This window comes from Triturus cristatus, chromosome 9, assembly GCF_964204655.1.
Source record: "Triturus cristatus chromosome 9, aTriCri1.1, whole genome shotgun sequence".
Classification (NCBI taxonomy): Eukaryota; Metazoa; Chordata; class Amphibia; order Caudata; family Salamandridae; genus Triturus; species Triturus cristatus.
Genome location: NC_140592.1, coordinates 1104521614 through 1104536471, shown reverse-complemented (window position 1 = coordinate 1104536471; position 14858 = coordinate 1104521614). Strand labels below are relative to the sequence as shown.

Below are 14858 nucleotides of genomic sequence, written 5' to 3'. Positions count from 1 at the left end.
CAACTGTCAAGATAGATTCCTGAACAAGACACAAGGTTTTACCTTTCATAGGCCAGACCCACGTTATGTCCAAAGACAGCATCCGGGGGTAGTAACAACTTACAGTGTAGGGAAACTTTGCCTTGATTGGCTACAGAAAGCTACACTAGAGCATGTAAAACAACACTTAACTTTACTTCAAGAAGGCGCAGACCTTAGGGAATTCTAGCTAGGTCCAAGAAAACCGCGTCAAAAACGTTTCATATAGGCCGGTATCTACGCTGCTTATAATGAAGCATGGAAGGTCACCCAAGCAGAGACTGCAGAACGAATACGAGAAATTGATCGTATTAATTTAGAGAAATCTCTCTCTGTAGTAGACAATGGGTTAACGACTGTCGTCCAGGATATATTCTTTGGACAGCATTGTATCCTCTGTCATAGACATCATGGAACAAGACTGTCATGTTGCAACTTGGTCAGTCACAGCTACGTTCTTATCATGCTATTAGGCTGGACTCTTCAAAACCTGCGTTCTGGCTATGTGCCTTGGCGTTTAATCAATACTACGTCACTGTTTGCAGAATTCAATCTCACTGATAGACAGATCAAAATGGCACAAAGGGGAGCAGACTATACGGTGCTGAGCATTGAAAACTGGAGAAATTACCATTCGCAGTGGCAGAAAAACCAGCTACTGAGTGGTCATACATGGTAAGATTACTCTGCCTGTTACGACTTTCTATTTTCAGTATTGCCTAAAAAATATACCAGCAGGCAAATATGAAAGGTTGGGTAAAGAATACATCAAGACATCCTGGGATTTACCTTACACACACAGATGTTGGAGTGGGGAACATGAAGTGTTTCTTAGCGGTGAAAACTGAACACGCACTAAGCCGTTCTCTCCTTTGTCAGGGTATTAACTTACACGGGCCTGTGATGGTTCCACTACAAACTTATCCTGCCACCTGCACTGTTCACCGGCAGCAGTGATTAATCCAATCTTTGGTCAACTTTCAAATGGGAGTTACATTATGTTGAATGATCACAGCTGCTGTGGCATGATGCCAGGTATCCCATATCTAGTAATGGTTACATCCAGGGTCACTTGCTTTATGCAAGTCTTGTTTCCTCAAATAGACATAGTCAGGAAGTCGCCTTTATGGCCTACACTGAATATCTCTTCTATACGAATTGATATTCTAAGCAGAATGAAAGCCATTCTTTTGCAAAAAACTGTGCCTTTGACCTCTGCCAAAGAAACCTATGATCTCCAAGTCGCAAGGATTTCTGTGGAGATACATACCCTTTTGTATACAAACTGCCCTGTGCATTTCTCAGAAATGTTAGGTCGTATATTACACATGTCTGATACGAGCAGTATTGTACATGTATTTAAGAACGTGTGTGCAGGACTGTTAGCACCTTTTCAAGCAGTCCTCGGAATTTTTCCAAACTGCGTGAACTCAGGGATACTATTTTTGCTCCTATTGCTACGATATGGCAAGCCAAATCACCAGCAACACCCAGTTCGCCATGGAAAAAACTCTATTGGAGATGAAGTGTCGTGAGCGCATCCTCCAAATACTAGGTTTACCTCATCTACGAGAATTAAACACCACTTGGTTTCTGTCATTCAGACCAATTTGGCAAGATTGCATCTTATCTGTTTTACGCTGCATGCTATGCGGTGAAGAATGCGTGCTGGAAATTTGTCTGACACTCCCATCAGTCATGCCTACGGATATCGATACTCTGCTGGAACCGATAACGGCCCATGCTATGTGTTGTCCCCAGCGGTTACCAATCCTGATGGCAGCATTCATTGAGATCTCACAGACGCAACATGCTACTGCTGAGGTTCGAGAGGAAACACCAGGCATGCAGGTAACATCCAATCCGGACATTGCTGATGCTTACCATGCTGAAGGCGATAGTTTTCATCTATGTGCTGTTGATCTTCTACACAAGGTATTCCAACTCTCACCCACATTGGTAGACGACTTGTTGTCTACAGGATTAGAAAATGTTATGTTTCCTCCATCCCCACACACTGACTTTTGATTCACGCACAGTGTTACGGAGAGACTCTGAATTTGGCCTTCATTCTTTTTCAAACGTAATACTGACTTTGAAACTTTTTCTATGGTTATATATTTGTTTTCTTTCCATCCCCGTCCCAAAATTGTATTTTTTAATTTTTTGGCACAGTAATCTGCTTATAGTAGAACTATTCATAGAGAACAGAATTCTTTGATAACACTTCCAGGGACAGTATGCCACCTTGTCATGAATAATAATGTGACTTGTGTAACCTGATATGAAATGGTTTCAGCCCCTTTTTTCTTCTGTATTTACGAGCCATTTCATCACATGTATATATTTTGGTCCATTCATTTAGCATTCCAATGTGATCCTATGCTTAGAATGGAACATTGCATTTAATATGTACAACACTTTATGCATAGCAATGGTATTGTATTATTAGAACATATGTTTTAGATATGTTTTTAGCTTATTTTAGCAAACCCATGCGATACTCTGTTTTTAGATATGTTTAGAACGTTTAGGATTTAGTAACGTCGTTCATACGAAACTGGAGTGGGTGTTGTGTGCAGATATAGATTCCGTATATAGGTTTCCCGATTTATGCCCTTATATAGGTACAATTCACATTGCCCTTCTTTGGACATAGAAATCCGGCCCTTATTTAGACATTGTCCGTACAAACCAAATACGGGCATGGTCACCTAAATCCGTCCATCCACGTCACAACGAATTCTTGGAAAACCAGACCCTTCAGCCTTTAGGAATTTGCCTCAGCTTGAATATTGATTTCTCCAAGAACTCATTAAGTATGCATGAACATTCCTTAGGGGTTCATTCATGACGTTACTCTGCCCGACTTTTACGTCAATACTGGCATTCCTAAACACCTTCAAGGTATGAATAAACCAGCACTTGCCCTGGCAAATTGCGGTTCCCGGAGGATGCGATCCAACCCAGACTACGTGGTTCGCCACGGCAAGTTCAGAAGGAGATCGAGTTCCAGTCTGATGCACTGACCTGACGCTGCCATCCTACCCGCAGAGAATCCAGCTCCATGCTCTCCGACTTCCCTTGCGGGGGGTTAGACAATCAAGTCCAGAAAAGAGATTCCAACCTTTCTTATTCTCAGCTATGGAGCCGACTAGAACTTAGAGAAACTTTTGGCAACTCTTGGCTAAACTAAAATATAGCTAGCTATACTTTCGAAACAGCACCTACTTCAAACCTGGTACTGCACTTAGGTTAGGTACACTGGGGTAGAACAATTTAGAAGCATCAGATGAGCATCACATTTTAGCATTATGTTATTTATGTATGTATTTTGATTAATATATGTCATAGCTACAAGCCATGCTATTGCAGTATTATTTTATCTTACTGCTAACCTCGTACATATTGCACTTCGCAGTCTGTCTTACGATTGTAGCAATTCATATCTCTTGCATGAGAAATAAGACTGTTCAATAAACCCTTTTATTGAAACGCCCGTCTCTCTATTTCTGTGCAACTCTGTAGAAATGAAGCATGCACGATTGACTGAGTGAAACGGTTATCTGTTGTTTCCACGATTCTGAGACTGTTCCGATTCTAAAGGGAAACAAAGTTGTCATGTTTATGCGGTTGTCAGAGACTAATCCCTTCTTGTATATTCGAGAAGTTTCTAGTGACCTCTAAGTTAGCTGGCACACACAAGTAATTAAGTTTAACATACATGATAGAGACACATACATCTATAGTGTATGTCATTCCAATGCGCAGAGCCTATCAGGGATATAGGAACTACACTACACTGTCCCCGCAGATCCGTAAGGATACCAGCAGCCATGCTTATACAGGTGCCCCGTATAGTGGCCTTGAAGGCTTCCCAAATAGTAATCGCAATGTCAACCGAGCCTTTGTTGTGAGAAACGTCTTATCTTTTCTTATCGCCGGAAACACCCTCCCCCTGACTAGAGGATGACTTGGGTCCCACTTCAGTCTGGCAATAACTGTAGAGCAAAGTATGATAGCATAAAAGCCAGTCTTGTAGATTATGGAAGCAGAAGCAGATGCAGAGACACACAGTACCTTAGAGTGGCATTGGTATAGTCCAAAAAGTCGAAAATGATACCAGAGATCGAAAGCCAAGGGGGGGGGTGGTCCTGCCCTGCCTCTTCCTGCCAATGACGAGCCCGCCTGTGGCCCGGGCTTTGCCCGAGCACGTCCGCACTGCAGGGACTCTGACTGTGGATTTAGGCGCTTCTGTGCCAAAAAAAGCAGTGCTGTGGTCCTCCTCTGGCCGGTTACAGGCTGGGAGCAGAAGTCTCCCTTTCTCTAATTCTCTCCTGGTGGCTCAGTCTATGCAGCTGCTGACCTCCCAGATCCTGAACCCCGCTCTGCGTCACTGCCTCCATCCACTACTCCCAATACCTTTAAAGAGTACGACAGCTAGCAACACATCTACAGGGTCTTGTAATAATGAAGATAACTAGAATGGACTAATCTACCGGCCTGCTAAAGCCGTTCTAGAGTACAGTAGAGTCTGCAAATAGCTGAGTAGATTTGAAGTAGGTTTGAGTGTTTCAGAGAGTCCAGCAAGTAATAAGTAACTCCGATAGTGCTTTGGTTTCTATCACCTGCCCTAACTCCAAGGTTCTTTTTCTGACTGACTTTCTTTCACAACCCACCCTGTCCATGAACAGCCACATAATCAACCGCACCTTTTTTGCCGGGAAAAGCATGGCAAAGAGGTGTCAGAGCAACTTGCTAAGTGTAGATATTCATCAACCACAATCCTAAAATTAAGTCTTGTAATATCCCAAGAAAACACTCAAAGGAGTAGCACAATAAAAATAAAGCTCAATACATAAATAGACCTATTTAAAACGTAAAAAAGCTATTACTTACTTTTGAAGGCGAATAAGGTAGGTTTTATTGTCTATGTCGTAAACATTGTTCACTCTCATTCCCAGCAGACTAGCAAAAAACATAAGAACAAGGAAGAATAATCAGTATACATAAGGCATATACTAAATGTTTCAAAACTATACAGCTAGACATAACTGATTTTAGGAAATCTATGGCTCTCTTTCAATGCATCTAACATTGCTGTAGTGTCCTGAGCCTCAACAGAATTTTCATTCGCCTGAGTGTACACAACAGAGCATTTCTGCCGTCTGTGTCAGAGGCAGTCTAAGACAGGCATTTGCTACAGTTTGGGCCAACGTATTGTTTCAACTGGTTTAAGATGAAAGAGATATACATGGGTAAGAGAGGAGCATGGAATGGCCAGCTTTCCCCAGAACATTTTGCGCGTGCGTAGACACTGCGTACACAGACACATCAGAAGCTGGTTGTCGGAGAGCTTGTAGAGTTGCTGAGAGCATTTTTAGGGTTTAATTCTGTAACTTCTGCAGCTAAATGGACACATATTGATCTCATTGCTTATGATTACTGTGAGTTATCTAGTTGAGATCAGCCCCATTACCACCACCTCCTGGAGTTATTAGCCTTGACTCTTCACTAGTGGCACCTTTGAAGATATAAGTTCACAAAATTAATAATCAAATCATCCAAATGAACTGAAATAGTCTTAAAACTAGAAATACCAATGGTACACAACAGTATCCACCATGAATATTGCCAAAACCCATCTACTGTCCCAGGACCATAGGAAAAGGTTTCACACTCTAGTTGTGCCCTTTTACCATGAATTTAAAATATCGGGGTGTGGGAGAGGGGTTTAGAAAAAGGCACAATGTAGGTAGGGAGTGCTATGAAAAACACATTGACAGAACCCCTAACAATGTGGGCAATTTTACTGAGATGGGTAGACACCACCACTAACTTAACTTCTAATCCTGACTTTTACCAAAAGATGATGGAAATAAACAATAAATTATAAACTTGGACAGGTGTTAGACTTGGCATGTTTCCCCGGAGTTTTTGCTTTCTGACCTCCTGGTTTTTTACTCTGTTTGTGCTGGCTTAGTGTTTCTGCGCACTTTTCTCACTGCTGGGTAATTTTCACTCACACTTGCCTTTGGCTCCTTGGGATTGAGATCTAACACACCAACCAGGCGTGGTGGGGACTATGGTGCTACTCCGCACCCACAATTAAATATCTTAATACACACAGTTTATTTGCAGACTATGCAGTCACTTGTGATCGCCCCCGGACCCAGTGACTGGGACCCCAGATACCCACACCTCACCATCAGCATGGGAAAACCAGACGGATGTCAAACCAAGTTACAATTTGACAATCGCTGATCCACGCTGACATCTGGTGGCAAAGCCGGTCAGCCTGTCAATGACGATTCCCCCACTGGAGAAGCCGGTAGATGCAGTAGATATGAAAATGCTACTGGTGGCCATGCAGCAGAGTTTAACATCCATCGAAACCAAAATGGACACTAGGTGTAGAAGGATTGATTCCATAACGCACAAGATGGAGAAACAAGATGGGCACCTCAAAGAAAAGGAACAACGTCGCTCCACGGTCGAGGATTTGGTTTCGTGCCGTGGCGATCAACTACTCAATATGGAAAAGTCTTGAAGCTTATCGCGGCAAAGAATGAAGACCTGGGAGCAAGTTCTCAGAGCAATATTCTGCACATTTTGGGAGTGTCAGACACTACGAACACAGGCAAAATGGAAGACTACATTAAGTGGCTCCTCACCACCCTGTTTGGCACATACTCCTTCTCTAAAGTGAGCTAATAGTGCACTGCTGGCATGCTCTCCCCTGGGCACCGTCAAGACCGTTCATTGTCCGACTTCTTAATTATAGAGATCAAGACACTGCCCCGTGCCTGGCAAGAGAAAAATGATCTCTGCAATTTGATGGCAATGTGGTGACCCTAAACCCTGATTTCACCAACACAGTTCAGGAAGCGAGGAGGCAATTCATGCCGATTAAACAGAAATGGAGACAAGCTGCCATCCCCTATGCGATACTCTATCCAAGCCGTCTTTGTGTCTCCTTCCAGGGCAAGGATCACTTCTTCACAAGCCCTCGGCCAGTGGCTGAGTTCCTGTGTCACAACTCTATCCACAACTCTATGACGAAACCCCAGGCTGCTCTGTCCAGGCCCTGCTCGCCAACATTAGATGTGGGCTAAAAAAGCATCTCTACAATGCTATCATTTCATCTGGTGGATGATCATGGTTGATGTCCTCTTTTGATTAGCCAATTACATTGATATCTAGGTGTGACCTACTTACTGCTTCTGCTCTCTTCATGTCAATGCATACCAAGCTAGATTAAATGCTACTTGACCTCTCTGGTCACCCTGTTTTATACGAGGATGACCTCGTCAGGCCCTCTGGACTGCCTCTACAGGTTATCCTGAGATGGGACAGTTGATACGGAGTTTGTATAATTTTCTTTTCTTTCTTTAACGGTGGGGGGGGGGGGGGTGATTTTAATGTTGCCCTGAACATAGCCATCGAAAGATCTCATGTCCCATCCATCTCCCACAATGCTGCTGCTTGTCATAAGATATCTTGGAATGTCACGATTTTTTGTATGTTTAAAGTACATTTCATTGCTCTAACACGGAGGGCATATTTTATTCAGGGTTGCAGAACAGCTAGTCACGCTTAGATCACTTGCTCATCTCCAGGAGTGGAAAGTCAAGGAATCATGAAGTCCCTCACTTTGTGCAAACGTATTCAGGTCACTCCCCTGTTCTAATGTTGTTGCACCTACCTACCCGCTCTCCAGCGACTGCGACATGGCGACTCTCCCCCACCGTGCTTCTGGATACTCCTTTTTAAAAAGAGTTATGACAGGAGATTGTTCAATTTTTCTTAAGAAACACTGATTCGGTGCCTATGATGGGCACTGTATGGGAAGCATTCAAATTCACAATTCATGGAATCTGCATCGTTAAGAGTGGGGGAGTGTGTTACGGGTCACCGCAGCTCCGTTCGCGCTGGCAGGCGCTGAACGGAGAGACTAAGGTTCCCGGCAGCCTCATCTTAGGTACATCCCCCTCTGCATGGGACGATTCCTGGTGGCCTGAAGCCCTCGGAAAAGCACCCATCCCGACAGACCACGCACGGAACCTAGGCGTCATCCTGGATTCTTCACTCTCAATGAACAGACAAGTCAGCGCCGTATCCTCTTCCTGCTTCAACATTCTTCGCATGCTCAGAAAAACATTTCGCTGGATCCCCCTCGAAACAAGGAAAACAGTTACCCACGCTCTTGTCACGAGCCGACTGGACTACGGAAACACCCTCTACGCGGGTACTACCGCAAAGCTCCAGAAGAAACTCCAACGAATCCAAAACGCATCAGCCAGGCTCATATTAGACATCCCTCGCAACGAACACATCTCTGATCACCTTAAAGACCTCCACTGGCTACCCGTCAATAAGAGGATCACCTTCCGACTGCTTACCCACGCACACAAATCACTCTACGACATCGGACCAGATTGCCTCAACTCTCGACTGTCCTTCTACACCCCCTCCCGCCAACTACGATCTTCCAGCCAAGCCCTCGCCACTATACCTCGCATCAACAAGACCACCATGGGAGGCAGATCCTTTGCATACCTGGCTGCTAAAACATGGAACTCACTCCCCGCCTACCTTCGCCTCACCCAGAACCACCTAGCGTTCAGAAAGCAGCTTAAAACGTGGATATTTGACAAATAACCCTCCTCCCCTTCCTAAGCGCCTTGAAACCCTCTGGGTACGTAGTGCGCTATACAAATTCTATGACTTGACTTGACTTGACTCGCCGCGGGATGTCGGACACCAACCGCCGCGTCACACGTGATGCGGAAGCGGCAATAAGGAGAGGCAGCAGGAAGAGACGCTGCCGATTATTCCGATGAATACAGACTTCCGCTGACTTCATTCTGGTCCCGGAGGTCTGGTAAGGGTGTCGCTGGCACCAGTCGTTCTTTAAGTACTTTGTCCCTGGAAGTTGGTGAGTTCCTTTGTTCAGCCCTACAGTTGCGCGAGGAAAGAGGAGTGCGCAGTGTATGCTTGGTCCCCGCTCCTTAGAGCAGTACTCTCACGCATTCATCTGCTATGCTGTGAGATTGCGGGGTGCTTTTCCCTATGTTGGCGAACTCTTCCCTGACTAAAGCGCAGAGTTCATGCGAGGGAAAAACACCAGTAGAACCTATATGAAAGAGGGGATGCCCTCAGTACGCCTTTCACTTTTCTGTCATTACCCGAGGTATGAGTGACGTAACGCTACTGGATATTGATTTATTTGGATCAGTTGCTATTGGCAACATATCACATTGATCAGTGTGTGCATTGACAAACTGCGTACCTGCTATTGTCACTATCGTACTTGGCAAACTATTACCTGTATCAGTGTGTGCATTGATGAACTACGTACCTGCTATTGTGACTATTGTATTTGGCAAACTATTACCTTGAGCAGTGGGTGCTTTGGGGTACTACGTACCTGCTATTTTGACTCTCACAGTCAAACCACCTGTGCTTGTGCTATTCTTTCGTTTCCACAGGGGTGCCTAACAGAGCCAAGGTTTCCCGCAAATACTTATCCTCTCGTGGGCTCAAAAAGGTCAACTCTGCACCCCTGTTGGCTGGTCTTCATTATTTTTCTTAACAGGTTAGTAGGATAGAGGTACTGGAGGAGGAGGGAGAGAGAGACAGAGAGAGAGTGGGAGGGGTGGTTCTGGTAATAACCTGTGTTCCTCTTTGTGTCTCCTACAGGTCTACCCTCCCTGCTGTCCCCTACCTTTCCTTCCCCCGTTTAACCACCCTTTAGTCTGCGTAATATTGATGTCCAGACTTGGGGAGGTTGAGAGGTGGACCCCTTAGAGCATCGATTCGATCCTGAGAATACGTTCAGGCCTGGGTCAGAGTGTTAGCCTCACTGCGGAACCACCTGAGCCAACTGGAGGGAGAACTTAAATGATTTGAGGCTCGACTGGGTGATGCAGACAATCCTAATTTATCCCAGCAAATTAGAATAACCCTCTCTGAGTTTCAGGAAACTGCTAAGAGGGAATGCCTCTACCAAGGTATATATGCCAAGGCTCGAGAATATGGAAAAAGCGATCAGACAGGGCAAACCCTAGCTACCATGACCCTGAAACCACCCTCTGCCAATGACATTCTAGAGGGTGAAGATGAGCGACTATATAGGGACATGATGGAGATCCTACATCCTCCCTATTTTATGGTTCCCTCTATACATCTCGCAGACTGGTGCCCATGGACGCAGACTCCTACCTGGGCGATATGGCTCTATGTTGGCTGAGTGACGCTCAGCGTAACTTCCTTGCGGAAGATATCACAGACTATGAGATTATAAAGGCAATCATGCAAATGCAAGCCAGCAAAGCCCAAGGACCTAATGGCCTACCAGCAGATTTTCACATGGCAAATGTTGGCCTCTTAATACCAATACTAAAATCTGTATCTCAGAAGGCAAAGATGGATGGTCAACTCCTCCCATCTATGCGCAAGGTTATGATTATTGGTCAGTTTAATCTGGATAAATCACCTGCAAAGTGCAAATCTTGTAGGCCTTTGTCTCTAATTATTTGTGATGTTGACATTTTAGCTAAAACACATGCTAACCGACTTGCCCTTCTCATGCTGTTCTTAGTAAGGCCTGATCAGTCAGGCTTTTATAGCCGGGGGTCCTTGTCCCATAATCTACAGACATTATTTGCTCTGATGCAGAACATCCATCCAGACCTGGCAGTGGTGGCAGCCAACCCGGACTCTATCAAAGCCTTTGCTACTCACAGCCGGTAGCAAGAGTTCGGCTCAATGGCTTGGTCTCCTCTCCCCTGCGTACTTCCAGTGGCACATGGAAGGGGTGTTGATTCTCGCCACTACTTTATGCTCTAACAATAGAGCCACTGGCAGCCAAACTACACCAATGCCATCGGGATTATGCACTCTGTTACCCATCTAGGCATATTTCAGTCTCACTATACGTGGATGACCTTACCTTTTACTTGAGAGATCCGCAAGTCAGCCTTAATGGTGTCCCCCGTGATTTGTCCACTTTATGGAGGGATCCGGTGTAACTGGGAAAAGTCCCACCTCTTCCCTCTCACATCAGTCACGCAGCCTTTCACCCCAGACTTCCCCTTGCAGTGGGGTCACTGAACCTAAATATCTGGGGTGGTAATATCGAGGGTCAGAGAGGAAATTATCAGAGGGAACTAGGGCATAGCACTTTCTACAATCATTGATAGTATTACTCACTGGATTTCCCTGCCACTAGCGGGTCATATTGCACTAATGAAAATTATCATTCTACCCAAATTTTTCTATCTATTCCTCAACGTTACCTCTTTGATCTCGACCCAGAGATATATGGGATCCGTTGCATAACTATCTGTTAACCAATTCTCAGGACGCCAGAGATGAGGTGGAGTTGGCAACTTGAGAACTGAATTGATACCCTGAGAAGATTATTCTTCCTCTTGCCTCATTACCTGTATATCCATGAATATACTATTTGTGTATTGAATGGCACCAGCGTGGAAGTGTCGCTATGTGATGTGCTTATTAAATTGCAAAATACGGTCCATTTTGATCTTCTAAAATATTACCATACAGTGTGGAGGGTTTGTACCACAGATATGTGATATGTTGGATTTTTCTATTTGCTGTGCACCTAAAAAAGCAGGGTGGGTGGGGTGGGGCAAGATGAGATGAAATTCCTCTGCTTACAACAAACTATCGCAAATCTGGTGGTGCACTTTGACTTTTCTTGGTATTGTTGATTAACGAATAATCAATAAAGAAATTTCCCTAAACAAGAAACGAAAATGCTTCAAGACCAACCCTCCGAGAGGAAAAAAAGGACAGTTAAAACTGAGATATTGGCATATACATATGAGGAAGAGGGGTTGTGAGTGTTGGACACGGAAGCATACTACCAGACAATTTGCACCCGCTTGGTTCGGGGAAGAAAATAATATATATCAGAGTTTCCTGTGGGTTGAAATCAGGTGTTTGGTGGGTCTGGAAAGTCTGATCAATAAAAAAAGATGCCTTTAAATTCTGCGTTTAACTTTTCATATGTGCCAGTGCTTCAAAGACAGAAGTCAAATGTCAGGCTAGATCTTGTGATAAAATGCTGCAAATTGGTGTTCACGTTTGTTCCTCTGACTGCAAAGTGAGAGGAGTTTTTAAAAGCGAATTATGTGACAATCTTGCTGAAGTACAGGGAATGTGAAAGAAAAGGATGTTTTTTGCGTCACACAACAAAATGTAAATACCTGTAAATGAACTGTATGCATTCAGGAAAGCAAAAATTAAGCACATTTATTTTGTAATTCTGAAGAATACTGAAAACAGAGATTTTAATATGATCAAAACACATCAAGATACTTTATTTGGTGATACACAAAATAAATCATCACAGAAACTAGATTTTCACACATAATCAAAATGTGTGCTATACAGTTTTATCAATACAACTCTATGTCTGTTTGTGCAAAGTTAATGGACATTTCAATGGAAAATGTGCTGCCTGTAAATGACAACGCGCTTCCACACAATGATTTAGTTACATTAAAAAATCGCCCCTCCTCATGTCCATTAAAAGGTAGGTTAATTGCGAAAGTGTCCACTTCTAAAAAGTGGGTCATGGACTCATGGTACTAAAATGTTTGGGAACCGCTGCTATTGATAACAAGCATCAGAAATGCAATAGGTCTCGCATTTGCTTGAGTTACAGCTATTGGCGTTGTAAATGACAATGTTTTTACCCATGTGTTATGGAGTGTATGTATGTGGCATGTAGTATAAATATGTGAGATGTATTGGAATTGTAAGTTGTGGAATTAGGTGATGTTTAGTGGAATTATTTGGTATGGTGTGCAGTGGAAGTATGTTGATAGTAACGGTGCAATTATGCAAATGGAGCTTAAAATAGGTATACTCAGAAGAAATGCCTTCAAGCAGAACATGAAATGGCTGACTGTGCTGGAGGAAGATGTTTGTGTTGAGAGAGTTTGATCACCTGGCCTGGTTTTCTTACAAAAAAGATACACTGTATTATGTTCTCCCTAATGCTTTTGTGTTAAATATATGCTTTAATTAAAAGGTAGAAACAATTAACGGGTTGGTGTGTTTGCACATATTTTATTCAAAGATTGGCTGAAAATGCATTTTATCCCTTTAGTGTTGTTACCGTTGTTATTACTGTGCCAGCTGTAACCAGAATCAAGAGGGAGGAGTGAGGAATGTTGTTTGGAATTAAAGCTGGACGGTGGTGGTGTGGAAAAGAAAGATGAAACAGCTGGGATGAGGCCAGGGGATACCAACATAAGCACCGGAGCAGCAACGATAGGGGTGAATTAGGGTTTGCAGAGACATGTTAAAGGTAAATAACATGAACATGATTTGTGAAAGAAGCATCATTTTAAAAGGTTTTGAAAACATAAACCACTGATATAGGTATTTACCAAATGTACTACAAAGCCTTATTAACTATTTCCTATGGGATGTAAATGGTCACGGAACCCACAGTAGTGTAAGGGGAAGAGGAGGGGGATGGGGCGTGTCATGGAAACTACATCAGCCTGGGCTGAGACACACGTGGAGGCTGCTAAAGCCTGCTGTGGGGACATATCATACTCCCCAAATGGCAGCAAGACAACAAACTGCCAGAGACAAGAGCAATGGCTCTGAGTGCGTGAAAATATTAGTGCTACTGTACAATAAGATTGATATATGAAGATTTTTTAAAGCACCACTAGCGAATCTTGTTTTTTATTAAGTCAAATGTTATTAGTCTATGAGTGTTGGCTGACAGCAGTGAGAATCAAAAGACGACCAATTTTCAGATTTTCTCATGCTTGTAAGAGTTTAAAAGTTTAGGATTTATGTTACCGCATATTAAAATGCCTCCTTGTTGTATTCCAGGATGGAAAGTGAATACTTTGTTGTTCATGAAGTGCTACGAGTCGGTAGGGGGTACTTTCTATGTATTAATTAGCAGCCTTCCAAAGACCTAGACAATTAACAGTGAGGCCCTATTGAGTCAGTTACACATGAAACAGAAATACCCTATTCTTTATCGACACAGATGATCTTGTTCTTGGGGCCATTTTGGCAAATGCTCATCTACCCAGGCTCAACCCACGGAACTATCTCTCCTTGCAACCAGCTAGTCTACTAAGAACCTAGGACACGAGGCAGACATTTCATAATGGACTGGCTGTGTTGTACCTTTATGGCTATATTCCAAGAAGGAGTGAGTGAGATGTGATACAGGGTTTACTCACCTTCCCAAGCAACTAACCGCTCAATAACAACAGGAGGGAACCCTTAGCTTAGCTTATTTCTCTGTACCTCCCCAAGGGGATCACCTTATGGTGTTAAAAGGACTCTCATCCACTGGGATTCCAAGCTGCATGCTTCGTCATAGAGTCGTCATTCAGATACCTAGTGTATCTGGACGGGCTCAACCTTAGTAGCCAAGAGAGCTCTTTGGTGTTTGGGTGAGATCCTAGATTTAAAATAGTCTATGGTGTCCTGATGATTCATTTTATTTTCAAAGGGCATTGTGATGAAGTTAAAACCAAGTGGGGATGCACCAAGGAAATTAGTATCCTCTGTATCCATGGGTCAACATGTTCCACCCATCACACCAAAGCATTCAATTCTGAAATTTCCATTTACCATACACATAGATGCCATACATAAGACCTGTTTCGTCTCTATGTTCACATTTCTCTGTTGCTATGAGAGAGTATGGTAAATGAAGTATGGTAAATGGAATTTTCACCATTAGATGCACACAAATAGGATACCAATGGTATCCTTGAGGGGTTCTGACAAAAGCCACCTAGCCCGTTGAGCCATTTGTAGGATGG

At 43.5% G+C, this 14858-nt stretch overlaps 1 protein-coding gene across 2 annotated transcripts in view; it reads right to left on the bottom strand.

The window, feature by feature from the left end:
- The window catches only part of NEMF (nuclear export mediator factor), a 453826-nt gene that overhangs the window by 436981 nt on the left and 1987 nt on the right, over positions 1 to 14858 (bottom strand). For both annotated transcript variants that reach the window (XM_085627010.1, XM_085627011.1), the window contains exon 2: positions 4918 to 4986. In XM_085627010.1, coding sequence (XP_085483136.1) covers positions 4918 to 4986 — 69 coding nt within the window. The remainder of the gene's footprint in view (positions 1 to 4917; positions 4987 to 14858) is intronic.